This window comes from Bidens hawaiensis, unplaced genomic scaffold (assembly GCF_021521415.1).
Source record: "Bidens hawaiensis isolate Kalapana, Puna unplaced genomic scaffold, B.hawaiensis_p1.1 tig00052372_1, whole genome shotgun sequence".
Lineage (NCBI taxonomy): Eukaryota > Viridiplantae > Streptophyta > Magnoliopsida > Asterales > Asteraceae > Bidens > Bidens hawaiensis.
Window position 1 is genome coordinate 92,126 of NW_027499414.1, and position 19,736 is coordinate 111,861.

The 19,736-nt window shown below is 35.0% G+C and overlaps 1 protein-coding gene across 1 annotated transcript; it reads right to left on the minus strand.

Moving 5' to 3' along the window:
• Positions 1-9,663: 9,663 nt before the first annotated feature.
• Positions 9,664-11,428, minus strand: LOC143599570 (uncharacterized). The gene is made up of 2 exons (XM_077077485.1): positions 11,128-11,428; positions 9,664-10,576 (listed from the first exon to the last, which is right to left on the minus strand). Exons 1-2 carry the CDS (start codon positions 11,291-11,293, stop codon positions 9,834-9,836), a joined length of 909 nt encoding a protein of 302 aa, XP_076933600.1. The 5' UTR covers positions 11,294-11,428; the 3' UTR covers positions 9,664-9,833.
• Positions 11,429-19,736: the final 8,308 nt, after the last annotated feature.

A 19,736-nucleotide genomic window follows, 5' to 3' on the forward strand; every position in this document is an offset into this window, starting at 1 on the left:
TTCCATTCATAATCTTGAACTTGTTTCTTTCTTCATATGCCTTCAAACGTCATTGTTTCGATGTCTGCGAGTAGCTCCATCGAAGAAACAACAGGTAAATATTTATCGGGAATAGAGTTCAAGAACTTTCTTACCAAAACCTCTTCTTCAAGTACTGCTCCCAAGCTCTTGTACTTTGATTGTACTCCACCCAACTTCGCAGCATAATCATCAATACTTTATGTCTCCCCCATCTTCAATCCATCTAACTCGGTTCTTAGCATTTGAACACGAGCTTTCTGAGTTCTTTTTGCACCAAGATAACGAACTCTTAACGCTTCCCAAACATCTTTCGGTTCTGAATACTTGGCTATCTGAAGCATCACGTCTTCAGGTAGGGTTTGAAAGATAACACCCAAGGCCATAAACTTCTTTCTTTCTTCAATTCCATTCCCCTTTTCCTTATCAATAGCATCATGTAAACCATTCACACCTAAAATAAAGTTCACCATAACCGACCATGACGTGTAGTTGGTCGAAGTTAACTTCGGTGCTTGCAAAATAAAACTACCTATCGATTCTTTCACTGTTCCTGAGCTTCCTGCTTCTTTATCACCCGCCATAACACAATCCAAACGCGATCAGTGACGATTTTAAGTATTCAACAACTTTTGTCGGCAACTCCTTCACGCATCAGCAAAAAAGAAAACCCAAGTTGAAAGTTCAATTTGATCAAAACAATCACAATAAATAATAATTTGCTGCTCAAACAATCACAACATGACAAAACCAATTGTTTCCACGTAAGGCAGTAGAGTTGTTCTATTTTCAATGCTCAAAAAAATTAATAAAAAGAAAAAGGACAATGAACTACTTCCTTTTTTTTTGCGGAAGTCTTGAAAACAAATCCGATGCACCAAACCCTTTTATATGAATCTTGGTTTCCAAGGAATTAATATGTTACTTCTTTGCAAGAAACCTCAACTGAATTATCTTCAAACAACGATTCTTCCAAACTCTTGAAACAGGAAACCCACAAACTTTTACAAACAACAAGCCTAAGATCTGATACCAATTGTTGGCCCAGACAGATCAAACAATCGAATCAAACGAACTTATAAAACAATCACGCGATATTGGGGTAACAACCCGCGACTCTTTTCATATAATCAAACGAGCTTAACAAACGAACTTCACGAACTTATCAAACGAACATGGAGATGAGACTCCTTGGCTCTCTCTCAACTCTCTCTTAACTCTCTCTCAAAACTAATAATCTAGACCCTATATATAGACTCATTTAACTTGCTCTTCAAGAAATATCTTTTCTAAGCCTACTACAATTCAGTTAAGTAAAATATAATATAATAAACCCTTAACTTTATTAATATTCAAGGTTAATCCTTCATAACATGTGTCGTGCTAAAGTCGCTAATACCGAGTGATTCATAAATTAGTACTCATATTTAGACTAGCTAGACAAAGCGAAACATGACATAAATGTCCAAACTGAAAATATCCATAACCCTGACTATGACTAATCTTATTGCTTCGTCACGTTCCTTTTAGGCTTCAACTTATAAGAGGTGACTAGGTGAGCATGAAGCCTCGTTCCCTGTGGTAGCAACAAATTCTTTGTGCCATGTCTTGTTGTCTTGTTTATTTTATCTTGCTTCTCCATGTCACGATAAAGACAACGAGTCATATGATGGTGTTGTTGAATGTGCCGCATGTATCCCAAAACTTCCTTTGATGGTGCTCTGATACCAATTTGTTGGACACAGGGTATTGAAATTGAGGGGATTTATGTGTTGGTTTCGCGAGTTTGGTCTAATCACATGTGTGATATTCAAGATAGTTGTAATGATTATAAATGAACACAAAAATAGATAAGTAAGCCTAATTAGATGTATTGAATTGATCAAAATGATCTTGGTATTAACACCGATTATATAACATCCTATATACAAATAAAAATGGTGGGTATTTGATGACAACTATTTATAACGATTATTATTAAGAGTGTTCAAAAAAATCTGAATTATCCGAAATATTCGAAAATCTGAATTATCTGAAAATTCAAATATCTGAATATTCGGATAAGGATTCGGATAGTGATTTTGAAATTTTTTCGGATAGTTCGGATCTATCTGAAATATTTTTTAGTTATTAAATAATAAATATTATTTATAAATTATGGATAATTTTTCGATATTTCGAATAACTTTTTGGATATTTTGGATAATTATCGGATATTTTAGAACATTTTCGAATATTTCGGATACTTCTGATAATATTTTTTGATATTTTGGATATCCAAAATATTTTTAAAAGTAGTTTTTAAAATATTTTTATAATAACTATTTTTTCATATCCTTTCACTATTCGGTCAGATATCCAAACTTCGGATATCCTAAATTTCGGATTCGAATAGTGAAATCCACTATCCGACTTTAAACACCCATAGTTATTACGCCGACCTAATATTTCAACCATAATCACTTAATTACCCAACATTTAATAATCATACAGTGACTTAAAGTTTATAATAGCACACACATATCTCAATACAAAAATAATACTATGAAACCTAACTAATGATAGTAAGGGGGTTTTGGAATTGATAACTTAAATTATTGAGAGTCGTATAGAAACTATTTGATGGTTCTCAAATATTTAACTGAATGGAACTTAGAACAAACAAGACCAAAGTATGATTTTGATTGTGAATTTCATAAACCAAATTAGCTAGTATACGACCAAATGATTGGTAAATCACTTCTGCATATGTAAGTCTAGTTGTCAATATACTTTTCAACTATTGCTTTTGTTAGCCACCAGTCTCCCTGATAAGCTATCAATGATGTGAAATTGTCATTGTGCAAGGCCGACCATAGCAATCATTCCCATAGCTTCCCGTCAATTGTCATTTTCTTTTTCTATCATCCGCTTACTATTGATTCACATCCTTAATGAGAACCATTACCTTCTTATTCAGAATATAAGAAAGGATTTCAGATGATAGAAGCAGAATTTTTTTATATGGGTCATTATTATGTTATGGTTAGAATTACGTTAGAATTTTTGAGCTGTGTCATATACGCAAAAAATTTAAGCTTTTAGGCTAAGGGTAATGGGGCTTGATCTCACCCCAAGTGATCTAATACAAATCCGACACGCAGGCGCTGATGTACCACATGATCAAGCCCCATAGAGTTAAGTGGTCTAGGTGATTGGGGGCTTGATTGAATTTTTTTTTGTTACACACAAAGATACTAAATTAAAACATTTCATTGAAACATAAATAGAAAGGAAAATAAAAACATAAATTTAAAATGCAACAAACTCTAAAAAAATACATAAAAATAGCATTTTTATTTTTTTCGCCAATTCTTTCTGAATACGATCTTTTTGTTCCTCCAATATCGTTTGATCGGATGGCGGTAGGTGGCTATAGTCTTTGGTTAGAAAAGTCAAACTCTTGAACCGGTTTTTTGTACGTCGAGCTTCACCAATTGAGAAGAGGTCACTTGGCAATTCCTTAATTTTCTTTCTATAGTCGTCATAACCAACCAGTTTTTTTCCCACGTTCCCTACCCGGGGGGGGGGGGGGGGCTGCAACCTTGGTCTTTCAAATGACCTTCGGACAAGTTTAGGTCGAAGTCAATTTGATTCTCCGACCCAATCGATGAGACATATTTGCCGGACGTACTAGTTTTCGTGCGTTTTGCCTATTCGCCAAAGTCCTTCGCACATTGTTGCATCCATTTCGAGCACTCCTTAACAACTCCCACAAATAGCCCTCGTCAAACGTCTTCACCAACCCATACCTCCTAAACACCTATTGTTTCCATTCATCACAAGTGAACTGGTAAGCCGAGAGATCATCGGTCCCACTCGGCCGCATTCGGTTAGCTTTTCGGTTTGTAGGTTGGTAAACAATCCTACAAATTTACGAATATCGGTTCACCGACCCGATATCATATTTTTGGTACGATCCGTACTCCCCACTTGCTTATAAAAACATTCCCGAGCCTTGACCCAAAAAACTCAACGTCTTTGAAAGTCAGCTACAAAATAAATAACAAAAAATGTAATAATTGCATACAAAAACTAAAAAGATATATTAAAAAATAAAATTCGAAAAATAGTTAACCGCGTTCCGATCTTGGGATATTTCAATCCAACCATTTGTTAACGCGAGTTTCTCTTCTTTAGACCACGGAGTAACCTTCCGCTTACTCACAACCGGTGCCGATGAACCACCCGCTTCTCCGGTTTTCTTCCCCGTATGTCACACCCTCAAAATCCACTAACGGAGTTTTACCGTCAGAGGGTGTGAACTAACAGGATCGGAATCATTAGTTATAATCAAACCATAAAAACGTTTAAATGCAAATAAGTGCGGAAGCGTAAACCATATAAATAAAGATGATTCAAACAATGCATGTTCCTAGACCGCGCGCCCGCCTCGGCTACCTGAGAATAACATACTAAAAGGGTCAACACGAGGTTGGTGAGTTCACAAGTTATATAAAAATAAATCGTTTAGCGTTTGCGTTCAGCGTTTTACGTTAAGTGTCTTGCGTAACCACGTTACGGCGTTTAAGCGTTTTGCGTAACCACGTTACGGCGTTTAAGCGTTTTGCGTAACCACGTTACGGCGTTTAAGCGTTTTGCGTAACCACGTTACGGCGTTTAAGCGTTTTGCGTAACCACGTTACGGCGTTTAAGTGTTTTGCATTACCAGATAGTGTTATGTCAAATTATATATCGATAGGTAGCTAATCTATACAACAAGTATCGCTAAGTGGTTCGCGACCGAAGCTGACTGTTTATCAAGTGCCCGTCACCAGGTCATTCCAGACCATGGTAAGTGTTAGCCAAAATTACACCCACTCAACCTCCAGTTGAGCTTAGCGTCGGGTGGGGTTTGTCAAACCCAGTAGTACTACTCAACAGTGACTCGCTATTCCAAATATTAACCGGTCCGATGTGTGGGACTTCAAATGTTACGTTTGCCGCTTAGCCTTTACAAGTGATATATAATTTATAACAAAATCTTAAATATGCGTTTATCTCAGAAAAATGCGTTTATCGGAGTATGTTATCTCCCCCAAGTGAAAAACGTTTGAAAACAGTTCAAAGAGCGGGGTAAGTGAAACTCACTGTTTGCGAAGAATTTCCCAAATTAGATCACCAAGTGATGCGCGTCGTAGAACTCTCTTTAGCGTTCTAAATTAACAAAGAGATTTTCTAAGTGTCGGAACGTTTAACGAGTCTCTAGACTCGGCACATAATACCTATGCACATAACATGTGTCGTGTTTCGTTTTGTGGATCGTGTGTGACTTAAACAAGTACACTTGTGATACAATACGTGTGTGAGCAATTACTTTCGTGTCATGTATAAACAATGTACATCACTAGCAAATACTCCCCGTAAGGGCAATTTAGTCAAAATACGACAATTAATTAGCAATTACTCCCCACAAGGGCATCTTGGTCAATTTATGACAATCAATTAACAACTATCATATTTCATGCAATTTCACAACAATCAGCAGCTAATTTCATCGAGACAGAATTTCTACTTGAAAGATTGTACTATTTCACCGATCATAACATCTCAATTAAGTCACCAAAAATCATCACTGAAGCATACATGTCTTAGGTTTCCAGAACATATTTTATTTTATTTTTATTCCACATAGATTTCTCATAATGATCAAGACACTACAGCAAACTCATATCAGTCAGATTCATGCGCAATAGAATGTTATTTGCAATTCCCGTTAAACGAAAAATCTAATAAATGCAAGACCACTTGGGTTAGGTTCCTAACTCAATAAGTCAACTTCCAGAAGTGGAACCAACCCAATTGGCCTCGTAGATTATGAGATATAACATTTACAAAACAACCTAACAGCAGGTCTAACAATTCAGCTTTGCACCACGTTTTTGTAAAATCATAAAAGTTAACTTTCACACGTCCAAAAATTACAAATTTATATTCTTTAGAAACTAGACTCAACCTAGTTTACTGTAATATCAATTATCTCAATCAAATTCCAATTTAACATCCCGTTACAGTCATTCAAACATCAACAACGCAATCTGTCCAGAAACTGTTTGCATCCAAACTCAACAATTTAACAATCTATGAACTATCATGCATTCACATAACACTCTAGACTCCATAAACAATATCCATGCATATCAATTACACCCAATAAAACTAACAATTAAACATAGAGGATGCGTAGAATAGTTGTTTATACCTTCCTAGCACCTTAATCTTCAATCAAACTTGAAAGATCTTGAGTGTGTGTGTGTGTATATTGATCGATCACAAGGAGAGGGGAGAGGGGATGGCTGGCCGATTTGGGGTTAGGGAAAAGGGATGGGAGTTAGGGTTTAGGTTTATCATGTATTTATAGACTAATATGTTACACCTTGGCCCCTCAACTCCTAAGTATTACTTTTTCTAGAACATTCTATCATAACTTGCACCTTAAGTTAACATTAAGTATTTCCTTTTTCTAGAACATTCTATCATAACTTGCACATTAAATTAACATGACAATAATATTATCACATAACACATAATCCTAACACATAATTATCACATCATTAGTGTTTTAGTGTGTTTCATTTATTCATCAATCGTTTGCGTTTCGGTGCAAATCCCGAAAGACTACTACACATGTAGTAAGTGTTAAGCGTCATTTAAACCCTAGTTTAAATGTAATGAAGTTTGCGTTATAGATTCAATAAATCTAAAGTTTGAATTGACGGAGTTGCGTTAACGGAGTTAACCTGAAATTGACGATTGTCACACCGTACCTTTGTGGGACGTTTTGCGGGTTTAGCCGACACCGATTCCGGCTCCGGTTGTGTCTTCGGGACCGAATATTCGGATTGTAACATCTCGGAGTTGTAAAAAGTCTCGTTTTGAGAATACATGAAAGCTTGAGACAATTCGTCATCAAAGTAGTTCAATCCTTCTTGAAATTGAGGGTCGTTGATGTTGAAATTACCCGAACCCGGCATTGTTATAAATTTGAGAAATTTATAGAGGTTTTGTAAATAATAGTAGAGAGATAGAGAGTGAGATTGGCGTGTTATTTTTATAAAATGAGGTTGTTATTTATAGTGGTAGTGGTAGGGTTTGTAATTAAAATTAAAAAAAAACTTTTTTTTAGAACTCAAGCCCAACGGCTCTTTTTGAGCAAATCAATGTCCAACGGCTAGTTTAGCCCGTGGTCCGCTCGCCCCAGGCCTTAACGCCCCTGATCGCGTGAGGGTGGTAGTGGTGTGCGCGACCATAGCCCGCTGCCGCATAGTTCGTGCCTCTTGGATGACGCCCCATTACCCTTAGCCTTTGTGTTGAATAGCCTATAGGTTTCCTCATTTTAGTCGCGCTTTTCTCAAGTAAATAATCCTAAACCATATGTCATATACATAATTATGACACTTTCAAGTATTATGATTCACAAAAAGAAAAGTCTTACATATATGTGAATTAGTACCCATGGAATAGAAGCGTCCACCTACAAATTATTAGAATCATATGATCAATTGTTTTAGAAATCAAATAAACCTTCAAATAGCCTCTAGAATAATAAAAACACTTAATTAGCTAGCACGAAGCATAATGTGTCTCTTCTTGATTTGTCGTTATCAATTGAGCCGGAAGGAAATAATCCGTTTGGTAGCAAGTTTAATTCATGCATGTTAACATCCATAGAAACTTGACTAGTTAATTTTGTGTTCTATATATTTTAATTTTCGTAACTTGTAATATAACGTATTGTATTTCTTTCTAAAAAAGCACATGAAGCGATATCTCCACACTTTTATTTTGACAAATTTCTCGCGACTCATCTTTAGAGTGAGTCATATAGTGCGCTTTAAATTTAACTCCACACCACCAATCAAAATGTTAAACATCCCAACACTTCTCAGCAACGAGGGCGCCAAGAGCACCGGCACGCGCGGGGTGAAAGCAACAGGAGGTAGGGTCATAAGTTTTTCAACCAATCACATTCACTTATTAACTTTTATATTAAAAGAAAGTTAAATAATAATTGTGTCGTTAGTAGAGGTGCAAACGAGTCGAGCTGCTCGCGAGCTACTCGAGATCGGCTCGTGAGGCTCGATTGAGCCGAGCTTAAACGAGCCCGAGCTCGAGCTCGAGCCTAAAAGAGAGCTCGTTTAATAAACGAGCCCGAGCTTCACTTATCGAGTTCGATCCGGCATGCGAGCTTAAACGAGTCTGTCATTTATATATTTTTTATAATTATATATATTAATATATACATATATATTTAATAATTAATTGATATATATAATTTTATGAAAAAAAAAACTAAATATCATACATTATTTTATATATAAAGTTATAATGAAAAATACATATACAAATATAATTATAAATATATAAAAAACAATTAATAAAGATTAAAACGAGCCGAGCTCGAGTTTGAGCTCCGTATAAGTTAAACGAGCCGAGCTCGAGCCTGGTCGAGCTCGAGCTCGGCTCGGCTCGTTTGCACCACTAGTTGTTAGTTAAACCATTACACCTATTTTATGAAAAATTAATGAATGACGGTATTGAAAGCTCCTCCACTATAAATACTCTTACCAACGAAATTCCGACAAATCATTTCAGCAACTATAGAGGTAGGGTACCAAAAAGACCCAAATACCCCTAAGGAACACCCGCGAGTCAATCAGAAGTCCTTCATAAGGTACCCGCGGGACATATGAACCATCTGCATAATCATTTGAGGAAGAAACACTCTCATAACACATGCGGAAGCATTCTAGCACCCTCAAGAGTCATCCGCAAGAAGGAATACCCTTCCGCGTAAATAACCACGAGGTAATGCTTCGGGACAGCTGTCAATAACCAATCGTCTTCTAGAAGATTTGCCAAGATGCTTTCTTGGGCAATACGTGATCCTTCGGCTAATCAGTGATCCTTCGGGTAATACACATGGTTAATATTACCCCTTAACCAATATCAAATGGACACGTGTCTAGGTTGTTATACATGCACATGCAACGTATAAACTGAGCCCGTCATATGAGGACGCGTGTCCAGGCGGTTATAAGAGCATCTTCTCAAAGGACAGCTGGCCCAATCACCTTCCTACATCCTTCGGCTATAAATACCCTCTCGATCATCATGAGGTATTCATTCACTCCCACTGTACTCTCTCAATTTACTTAAGTGCATTATCTTCATCAGAACTGTACTTATTCTCACGTCGGAGGGTGGTTACGGGAAGACCCCCCTCTTGTCCTTCCCGTAACGAGCTCACGGTGTCTGTTTTGCAGGACTTCGTCACTGGACTTTAGGCAATTGGGTTCATATCGTGTTGACACTTAACCGTATCCTACATTGTTGACTCATTAGATCTAGGACCCATCAGTGGGGAGTAGATCCTTGTTTCTTCATTGGCGCCATCCGTGCTTTGTTAGAACAGTAATTCATTTTAATTTCGAGTTACGATTGATTCTAGGGATTCCCTCTTTTGGTGGATGCCTAGGATCAAACCTGGGCTGTGGTGTTATGTATATATAGGTGTTTAGGAGTTTAGGAAAAATAGCCAGTTTGTCATTAAAAAAAATGTAATGCAAACTTGCATAGTCTCAAAATCTCTAAATAACATATATCATATATGATCATGATACCACCAACTTTTTACAATGTAACATTTATTCATAGATGCCAGTAAGTGTCATAGCATATGATAGATATATAATAAAAACAGCATAATACATAAGTGTAAAACACTTGCTTCAAAAGATAATTCAACAATAACACTAATATTATTATTATATAAGTCAAGGCCGGGATGTTGGCGGGCCGGGAGGGACTCCGGGAATCGGAGGCAACGAAGGCAGTGGCGGTAGAGGAATCGGGAACGCTGGTGGTGGCGGTGGCGGTGGTGACGGAATCAAAGCTGGCACTGGTGGCAATGGCAGCGGTGGAAACAACGAAGCTGGCGGTGGTGTCGGTAAGACAGGCGGAAGCAATGATGGCGGTGCTGGCGTGAAGGGGAGTGGCGGGAGTGTTGGCGGTTGAAACGGAAACGGAAACCCAAATGTTTTTTGATCGGAGAGAGTAGATTTTGATGGTGTTTGGTGTGTATTGGGTGGTGGTGGGACTCCGGGGATCGGTGGAAGCTGCGGGACTACTGGCGGAATGGGTATATCGGGTACTGGTACTGGAACGGGTAGTGGAGGAAGCATGCCTCCACCTATGGGTAATGGTGGCAAGTCTTGTTTTATGGCATTTTTTTCGTTGCATAGTTGTGGTTTGAAAGTGAAGAATCCAGCTGAGAAAATGTGACTTCCGGCTTTTTTTGACTTGAAATGGATATCGGACGAGGTGGCGGTGGCGGCCACCGCGCAATATGGGTTGTTGCTGCTGATTAGTTTAACTGAACATCCTTTAACTTTGTCTATGTTTTTTCCGATGTAACCCGGTAGTTTAGCTTCGAACTCGCCTTTGTCGTTCGTCTTGACTTCTTCGTGGAATCTCGGGTTTACGCCTTCTTTGCCGCATTCCACCGCCACCGTCGCCCCTACACAAACAATTCGAGATAGACTAATAAGACTGAGTTTTAACCTAAAATACAAACAACTCCTCCTAACATGATAAACGCATAAATATTAAGAGTAAGTAAGCTAAAATAATTATTATTGGTTTATAGTTTTTGAATTAAAGTAATTTATTAAGCTTCTTTACGTTTTTTTATTAGAATTATTCTATTTCAAAAGATGAATTACTACTTTAATCACTACTTTACTAATATGCTTTAGTTAAAAAATTATTTACACGTTCAGTAGATTTTAATTTTATATATACTGAATCCCACACGTATGATTTAAAGAAACAAATAATATTGTCGAATAATAACTCTTAGTAGCAAAAAGACAATGATAGAGCTATAAAACTATAATATTTTAATAATTATTCTAGCATATATACAAACAAATGACAGAATAATAATTAACTAATTGATATATCTAATAGATTATAAACTTGGTTAACAATGGTTAAACCAAAAAATAATAAAAATTTGAGAGGAATACACTAAAGAGGTCTAAGATAAAGTAGAAGATATATCCAAACCTGAGATGGTGGACTTGGGTACTTGTTGAGGGAAGCAAGTGTCACAGTACACAGTTCCGGTTAGAATGGCGGCAGAGTGGTGGTGTCTTGCACCGGAGACATCAGTGATATTGATGAAGAAACATAAGCCGACAAGCAGAATGAATGAAAAACCCCATGAACACATGTTGGAAATTGTGTGATTAATTCGATCTTCTGGTGAAGAAAGAGTAAATTGAATTTATTTATTTATAGGGGAAAGAAGTTCACGAGACTTGGATTCATTATGTGAGTCATGCAGAAACCAGTATAACTCCAAACTAAACTGGCAGTGAATATGTGTGTGTCCCTTGTTAAAAAACTATATTTTATTACATGATTTTTAGTAGGATTACATAATTTTAATAATAAATAGCTAAAATAACTGAGTAGTTCATGTAACAGATTAATTTTAATATACTCAAATCAGCTAAATACACTTGGACTTGTTTGAAAATCTTATACTGAATCATTATGATATAACATACAAATCATTCAATATATTTATGAAATTTACCCATTAATTCCACATGAACCATTAATACGTGTCTTTTTAATAAACCAAACACACTTTACCTATAACTGATTCAAAGGTATTATCTTAATGAAATCATTAAGGTGCTACCAAACAGTCTTTCAAACTAATGTTTTCTTAATTGCCCAATTACAACCCGAGTTTGTTTTGACTGTCTAATACTCAGTTTGCCAAAATCAGGTTCACCTATATCACTCTCAGTTCAATATATTATAAACAGCCTTTTAACCCTATTTTCTTTATGACTACTTTATTCGACTATTTTTATTTGATACATAAAACAATCAACATCAAGTATACATATATATGATTCGGTTCGAAATTAACATCTTTACTAAGATGTTAAGTTTCAGGGCGGTTCTTGTGCCGTGCAGTGACACGAGGCCCAAATTTTTAAGGGGCTCAAAAGGTTTTAGTTTGTTGTTTTAATAGATAAGCAACCCAAAAAAAAAAACACGTGAAAACTACACTACCGGGAAATCGGGAATTCGATCATCAATTGGAGAATAGGATATCATGCAAGGGCCAAGTGATCTAAGCAGGCTACGTGAATCTAATGTATGATTAGTTGATGAGTTTGACCTAATTTTATGCTTGAAAAATTGAATCTAGATCTTAGGTATTGTTTTAGTAGAAGGTATGATTTCTAAATTTATATGCTTGCAAAAGCGAATATGTTATGCTTGACACAAAAGTATGATTTTACTTTTAATTTCTTCTTAATCCTAGAAATAAAATGTAAGGGCCAAGCGATCTAAGCAGGCTACGTGAATCTAATGTATGATTAGTTAATGGTTGATTAATTTGTATATACTTTAGTTCATTTATTTACTAGTTTTAATTGTTTATTGTGGGAACTTTGATACTTCATATGTGTTTATTGTATTTCAGGTCACAGACGTTAAAGTGCTTAATTTGGACCTGTTGAGGCACGAGATGAAGACCCGGGACGTTCAACACGTGAAACGAGAACATAATATAAAAATTCTGTTGAGAAGGCCCATCACGATACGCGATGGGCATGCCTGAAGACCCATCGCGTATCGCGATGGGTTACGAAGACGGGAAAGTTATGTCGACCTTATCATTCAGTAACCATTTCCAGGCAGTTTCCAGAGCTGAGAGAAGGCGATTCCATCATTCCAGTTCATACCGAGACCCTATTCATGCTCCAAATCATCATAATTGAAGATTCCATGATGTCGAGGCTTGGCTAATCTCTCCGATTCATTCCCGAGATGTAAAGTTTGTATTTTATTCGGTTTTTAATGTAACTAAGAACATACAATTTGTAATTATCGTTGATTGATCTATGAGTATTGATATTTAGTATTGCTGTGCATTCAATCGGTTTAGGTTTAAGTTGATCAGAACGATTAGTTTGTCGGTTGCTATAGTAATTGCTCATAGGGTTGATTTAACTAAATTGAATACACAAAGCACACAATTGCCCTTAGTTGAGTCACACTGGCAGATACCGTTTGATAACCAGTGTCGTGTGTTAGCGATTGTTGGTGCCTAAGTAACTCGTTAATCAGTCTTTAGTCAGTCTGTGATAATTAATCGGTTAGATTGAATGAGAAACTGTTAAATTACATTCTTGAACCCCGGGGATGATTCATCTTTGTTAATTGCTTGAATTTGTGAAATTGATTAATCAGTATTAAAACCAACTTAATTGCTTGTGTGATTAGCACTAAAACTCATTACTTCATAATATTAGAAATTAGTTACACGATTATATTGACCACATACTCCTTGTGTTCGACACCATACTTACCCTAGCTTGCTAAGGTGATTAGGAACTGATATTAATTGTTTTTTACTAGATTGCGACAGTCTAGCATCATTAGTCGATGAGTTTGACCTAATTTTATGCTTGAAAAATTGAATCTGGATTTTAGGTATTGTTTTAGTAGAAGGTATGATTTATAATTTTATATGCTTGCAAAATCGAATAGGTTATGCTTGACACAAAAGTATGATTTTATTTTTAATTTCTTCTTAATTCTAGAAATAAAATGAGTTTTTTAGTTTATAGGTAGTTTGATGATGAAATTTCTGGATTGTTTCATCCAGACTCTTTTCTTCCAAATTGAAACCGATTATTTCTGTAAAGTTTTTATTATTATTATTATTAACTTAATTGAGGGAAAATGTTTTGTGTTGGTTTAATAGGAGCTTGTATAATAATATTTAAGTTTTTTTTTTGTTTAAACATGTTACTTTTTTATTTGATGCTGAATTTATATGAATCTCATGAGTTTTGAGTTTGCTCTAGAGTTGTTTTTTTTGGGTGGGGGTGGGGGGGTGTTTGATTTGCTTTTTAATGATTGAAGTTGTTAAAAGTCTTATTTACGATCGACAAGGTTCCAAGATAGACTTAATGGATTGGCAATGATATCTAATGAAAATGAAATAGAAGACTTGATCGATAGCTTAGCTTCCCAAAACGCTAGGAGAGCCTCAAGATTCGTTTACGTTCCACCATTTTGTTACACTACTTTTGTTTTGTTTATTTATTATAATTGTATTCGTATCATGATTTTTTGATATATAATTGATGAGTTTATATTATTATAAGGAGGAGGCCCGGAATTTATCTCACACAAAGCCTAAATTTTTTTTATCATTCTCGAAGACGTGCCTGCTAGGTTTAAGATAGGGTAAATCTAGCTTGTATTTGTGAAACTTGGTTTTATCTTTTAAATAAATAAAAAATAATACTAGCAACAAATAATTAGAAAGGTAAACTTAGTTGTATTTTTTAGTCATTTCCAACTTTAATAATTATATTATTTTGTTGGTATGTAGCGGGATTGCGGGTATTCGCCAAAGAGTGCAAATGGGACCCAAATGGTTCACGGGGGTGCTAAGTTGGCCACAAATTCCATGAGGCTGTCAGGCTAAGGGTTTGATTCATGGCCATGGTCATGGCTATCCTTTCAACATTCTTAGATAACATATATAGCCAGCCATTCACCCATCACCCATCTACTATCTTTACACGTGTCTAAAGATAAGTTAAAGGTATATTTTTATAGTTTTATTTATCATTTTGTTAAATATTGTTACCCACTATCATCACTTTTTTGTAATCTTAATATATGTGTAATTAGTCAATGATAAGTATCTATGTGCGCCAGAGAAGGCCCAACCCGTATTCTCAAAACCACCTTTCGATCGAGTTTGACTATTTGTTGCTTGGTTATTGTCTTAAGATGTTGAGACGGGTGTTCTTTGATCCGGATGGTCATCCTTGAGCATTAGTGAGTGCATTACGGATGAGGAATCTTCCGTACCACGTTGATAAGATTAGGTCTTTGTTTGATACATATAGTTGTCTGTTGTATTTGACTGTCTTTATTAGTTAGTCGTTCGTTCGTATATACATACACACATGTAATTTGTTTGACTATATGAAAATAAACAAAAAAAGTCCCTACTTCTCACAAATAGGCATGGTATTAGGTCAAATCTTTGATTTCGCTCGATTACCCCATTCATCTTATTTGATTTCAAATGTGATTTGTCAGCTTAGTTTTCTCTTTTTGTCGTAAGGTATGCTTTCTAAATTCAATACATTTTTCAATTTCCGTATCTTTTTATCGATCTCAACTTGACCAATTGTCAATCTTATTTGTTTCGATTCTCCATCTTGTTCCTCTAGCTTGTTTGTTTGAATCATTTTAACTTGTTCTTTAAAAGAGCTAAAGCAAGATAGAAATTGAATAGATCAAGCATGCTTTTCAATATACAAAAAAAAATTCCCATTTTAATGAAAACTTTATGGATTATATATAAAGGTTAAACCACACTTTTTACAGAGCTCAAAATCTGAAGAAAAAGACTAAGAAGATAAAACTTACCAAAACATAATGTTCGTAAACACACAGCTTAAGATTGAGGACAAGACGCCCAAGATTGCTCGGACGGTTATAAGATTGAGGACAAGACGCCCAAGATTGTTGGACCAACCGTCCGAGCAACTGTGGTAGATGTAGTCACTAGATTTTTGGGTTTTTGTTTTGTGTCTCATATGTTGGTGTAGTGTACTAGTGCTATGCGTAGTATGGTGATCATTACTCCGGCCTACATAAAATAAACATTAATCATACATACACATTACACACTACTCAACAAAGATTCTAAGGAAATAAATCACCGAAGGAAATAACACGACTCCATGACTTGATACAATATTGTTTTCTTACGAATCATAGTTAGACATAACAAGATAGAATGATTGCTATAATCTTTTTAAGAAAATAATAATATAAAAGCAATATGAGTTGATGCAATATTATGTTTTTTATGGAATAAAAGGGACATTTTTGTTTATAAGTGGAAGCTTCTTTTCTTCTTCATGGGAATTAAATTTTTGTCCATTGGCAATGGCATTATAACAATATAACAATACGTCTTATTCCTTCACTCATGAGGATGGAATTAGATAATATTATTAAATAAATGATAAATATAGCTCTTAAGAATATGGCTAACAAGATTATCATATTTAAGCATCCATAATGCCATGTTTTCAGATTATCAGTCTAATTAACACGATTTTTGGGATAAATCCTAGTTCAAACAATTCATTAGTCCTTATAACCACACGTACATTTTATATAGGTTATATCTATATAATCTTAAATATATATAAACGAAACATTTAAAAGCTCTCTGGTTGCTCCCTACATTTTTTCAAGCCATCAGATTGCATTATTTGTAAATAAAGGTTTCTTATGCATTTAACCCGAATTCACGGGTATGAGTCTCACAAAACCCAGATAATCCTTAAACGGGTTATAACATCTCATTAAATTAAAATTAATCTCACCAAATATTTGATATGAAAATCATATACAATAGGGATATACTAAAAATTAATATATGATTTTTTTAACAAAAAGATGTTATTTATAATTAAGAAAATTAAGTTAAAAATTAAGCGGGTCATGAGTCTCGTCAAACCTATATAGTTTTTAAAACATGTTATAACATCTCATTTATTTGTGAAACCATTTCATAACCAAATCCTAAGTATATAACTTCTCTACAATATATAAAATTAAAATCCAAAACGTATATATAAATATTAGACACGAATAATATAAAACAACCACGTAACACGAGAGATAAAAACTAGTATAATAATAAAGCTTACAAGTGAATAGATTCACTATCCATCCTTAGTGAAGGATAAAAGTCACACTTGTTTTTTAAATTGTTAATGCAATGGTGTATACTTTGTGAAAAACATCAAATTGTTAATGCAAGGTGTTGGATTGCGAGTCAAGGAATGAAATGTACCTAATTTTGGATAGAAATATGGTATGGCTATGTAAAGCAGAAATTCAAAGTAAAAGAATATCAAATATGTCACTTAGGAAGGGAAACATCAGGTTTCGAAGACGGAACTTTTTGTTAGAAGGATAGACTTGTAACCTCCGGTATTTAAAATATCAATATGGGTGTAGATGGGCTTAAGTTGAATAATCAAGGGTCTATGATAAACGGGCTTGAGGGTGGGCTTTGGAAAAACCCATGGTTTATATAACAAAGCATTAAATATATGGAGGAAAAATTACCACATTTACACATTGGAAAACACATACAAGCTCTCACCTCACTTAAACGAGTGTTTGGTTTCGCCCTGGATTCAATATACGAAGACAACAATGTTCAAATCCGTTCATTACATCAAGGAAAAGTGAGAGGACCGGTATCAAACAACATCTACAAGTTCGGATTCTAGCTCCGTTCACATTCATGATACGTTTCGTTAATAAGGTGTCTTTAACGAGCTTAGAATTTGTTGGAAAGATATAGAATGTTAGATCGGGTCTTGTAGATCATGAAAGTATAGATCTTGAATTCTTGATCTTATAACCAACCTAGGACCTAGATCTCGTCACTTGACATGGTAGAACTGGATGACGGTAGGTGCAAGTTTCTCCACTTGCAACCTCTATTGCATCGATGGTGGTCTAACTAAAATATCTAAGTCAAATAGGTTGGTCAAGTAACAAGTAAAAAATGTCGGTCTCTTATACGGGTAAGAACTTTACATATGTGTAGGTGTTTGGATTCGATACACATCTACCTGTTAAGATGTTGAGATGAGTTAAGTTGGAATCGTTTGTCGGCTTGGTAAAATCGAAGGACCACAAGTGAGAATTTCTCCAACCTCTATTGCAGTCATGTCGGTCTAATAGACATATCTCAACCAAACAGGTTGGTCGAGTAACAAGTAAAATTTGTTGGCTTTTTATATGGGTAAAAGTTGTGTTATTTTGAAACACAATTTGCCAAATATTGTTTAGCGAGTCTAACGTGACAACTTTTTATACTTGTCAGAGACTCAGAGTAGATACGGATAAGAGTTAAGAGTTAAGTTTACCCCGGAACACATTTTGCGCCCAATATTGTTGCATACCTAACTCATGCAATAAGTGATAAGTAGGATGCTGAAGAAAAGAAAATGCAAGGCAATCAAAGAAAGAAGTCGACAATATTAGAGAGGTCATAAAACAAGTCGACAATTTGTTTTCCCTTTATAATTGACGACAACAAGTAAATGCATGAATTCTTGGAGAGGTTTCAAAATTCAAGATTTCAATTCATCGTCTTTATTCTTTAATGAAGTTGATGATATGAGATTTGGCGTATTTTAATTTTTCTGTTATGCATGCTAGGCTAGTTATCTTGTAGTAATTACAATGGTATGGGAGATTTTATATTCAGTTGTTGTAAATATATACAAGTGTCGTAAATATTGTCATAATCATATAAAGTCGGTTGTGTGTTATAGTTCAACAAGATAATTGTATCAAGTCGTAGTGAATACTACAACGTTATAGTTGATAACATTTTGAGAACGTTGTTTTAGCTCAATGAATTAATTAAAGTGTTTTTGTTCATTACAATGTTATATTCTAATGAATTAACGTGTTTTAGTTTGATAAATTAGAGTGCATTTTAGTTCATTGTTAGACACATGGTATAAAGAGAAAATGTTACACTCAAGATCTACATGAAATATTTTGTGTTTATTACAAAGAATGATTCTTGTGAAATGACTACTCAAGACGGTTGATACTTTAGATGAAGATAATAAGAGCATACCATAGTGTGTTTTAATTCGTGATTGATTCTCAACAATATTGTGTTTTAGTTATTGATGTTGTTACTGGTGTGTTTTACTTCTTTTGTGTTTTGATGATCAAAGGAGGGCTTAAGAGGGAAAATCAACATATTGTGTTTTAGTTGATCATGATGTTTAACATTTTGTGTTTTAGTTCATAATGTTCAACATATTGTTTGCTAGATTCAATAAAGATAACTAAGCAACATATTGTGATTTAGTTCATGATGTTGTTCATGGATGTTTCACTGTGTTTTAGTTCTTTTGCGTTATGATAATTAAAGGACTCAAGAGAGAAAAATTCAACATATTATGATGTTCAACACATTGTTCGCTGATAAAAAGAAAAGACGAACATATTGTGCATAAGATCCGATCGTGTCAAAGAAAGTAGTTTGTATTTTTATTTAGTTTTTTATATATTTAACAAACGGCCACAAACATGGGTGAAAGTTGTGATGATGATATTCATGAGTTATGATAAATACAAAGGAGGCGTTTAAAGTTCAAGTGCTCTTACAAATCAGGACTGAATAGTGAAAGAAAGAAATAAAAGGGATACTATAAAGAAATGAAATAAAATTGGGATGGTTTGATGAAAAACTATTCCAGAAAATATAGTATTTTGTCTTGTGGGAAATGATGTCTTGGCTATGCTCATTTCCACCAATTCTTTGTAGGGGTCACGATGAGTGAGAAAATAAAAAAAGAAAAGGAAAGAAACAAATTAGTGGAGATTTGAGATTATGGAGACCCAGTGACTTTAAAATGGAATTATGACTTTTCAAGTTGGAATATGATGATAACAAGTTTGTTATAAAAATATAATGTTTGGCTTTTCTTTCTTGCATTGGTCAAGGACATAGATGGATGCGTAGTTTAAAAAAAAAGAAAAGAAAAGACAGGCCT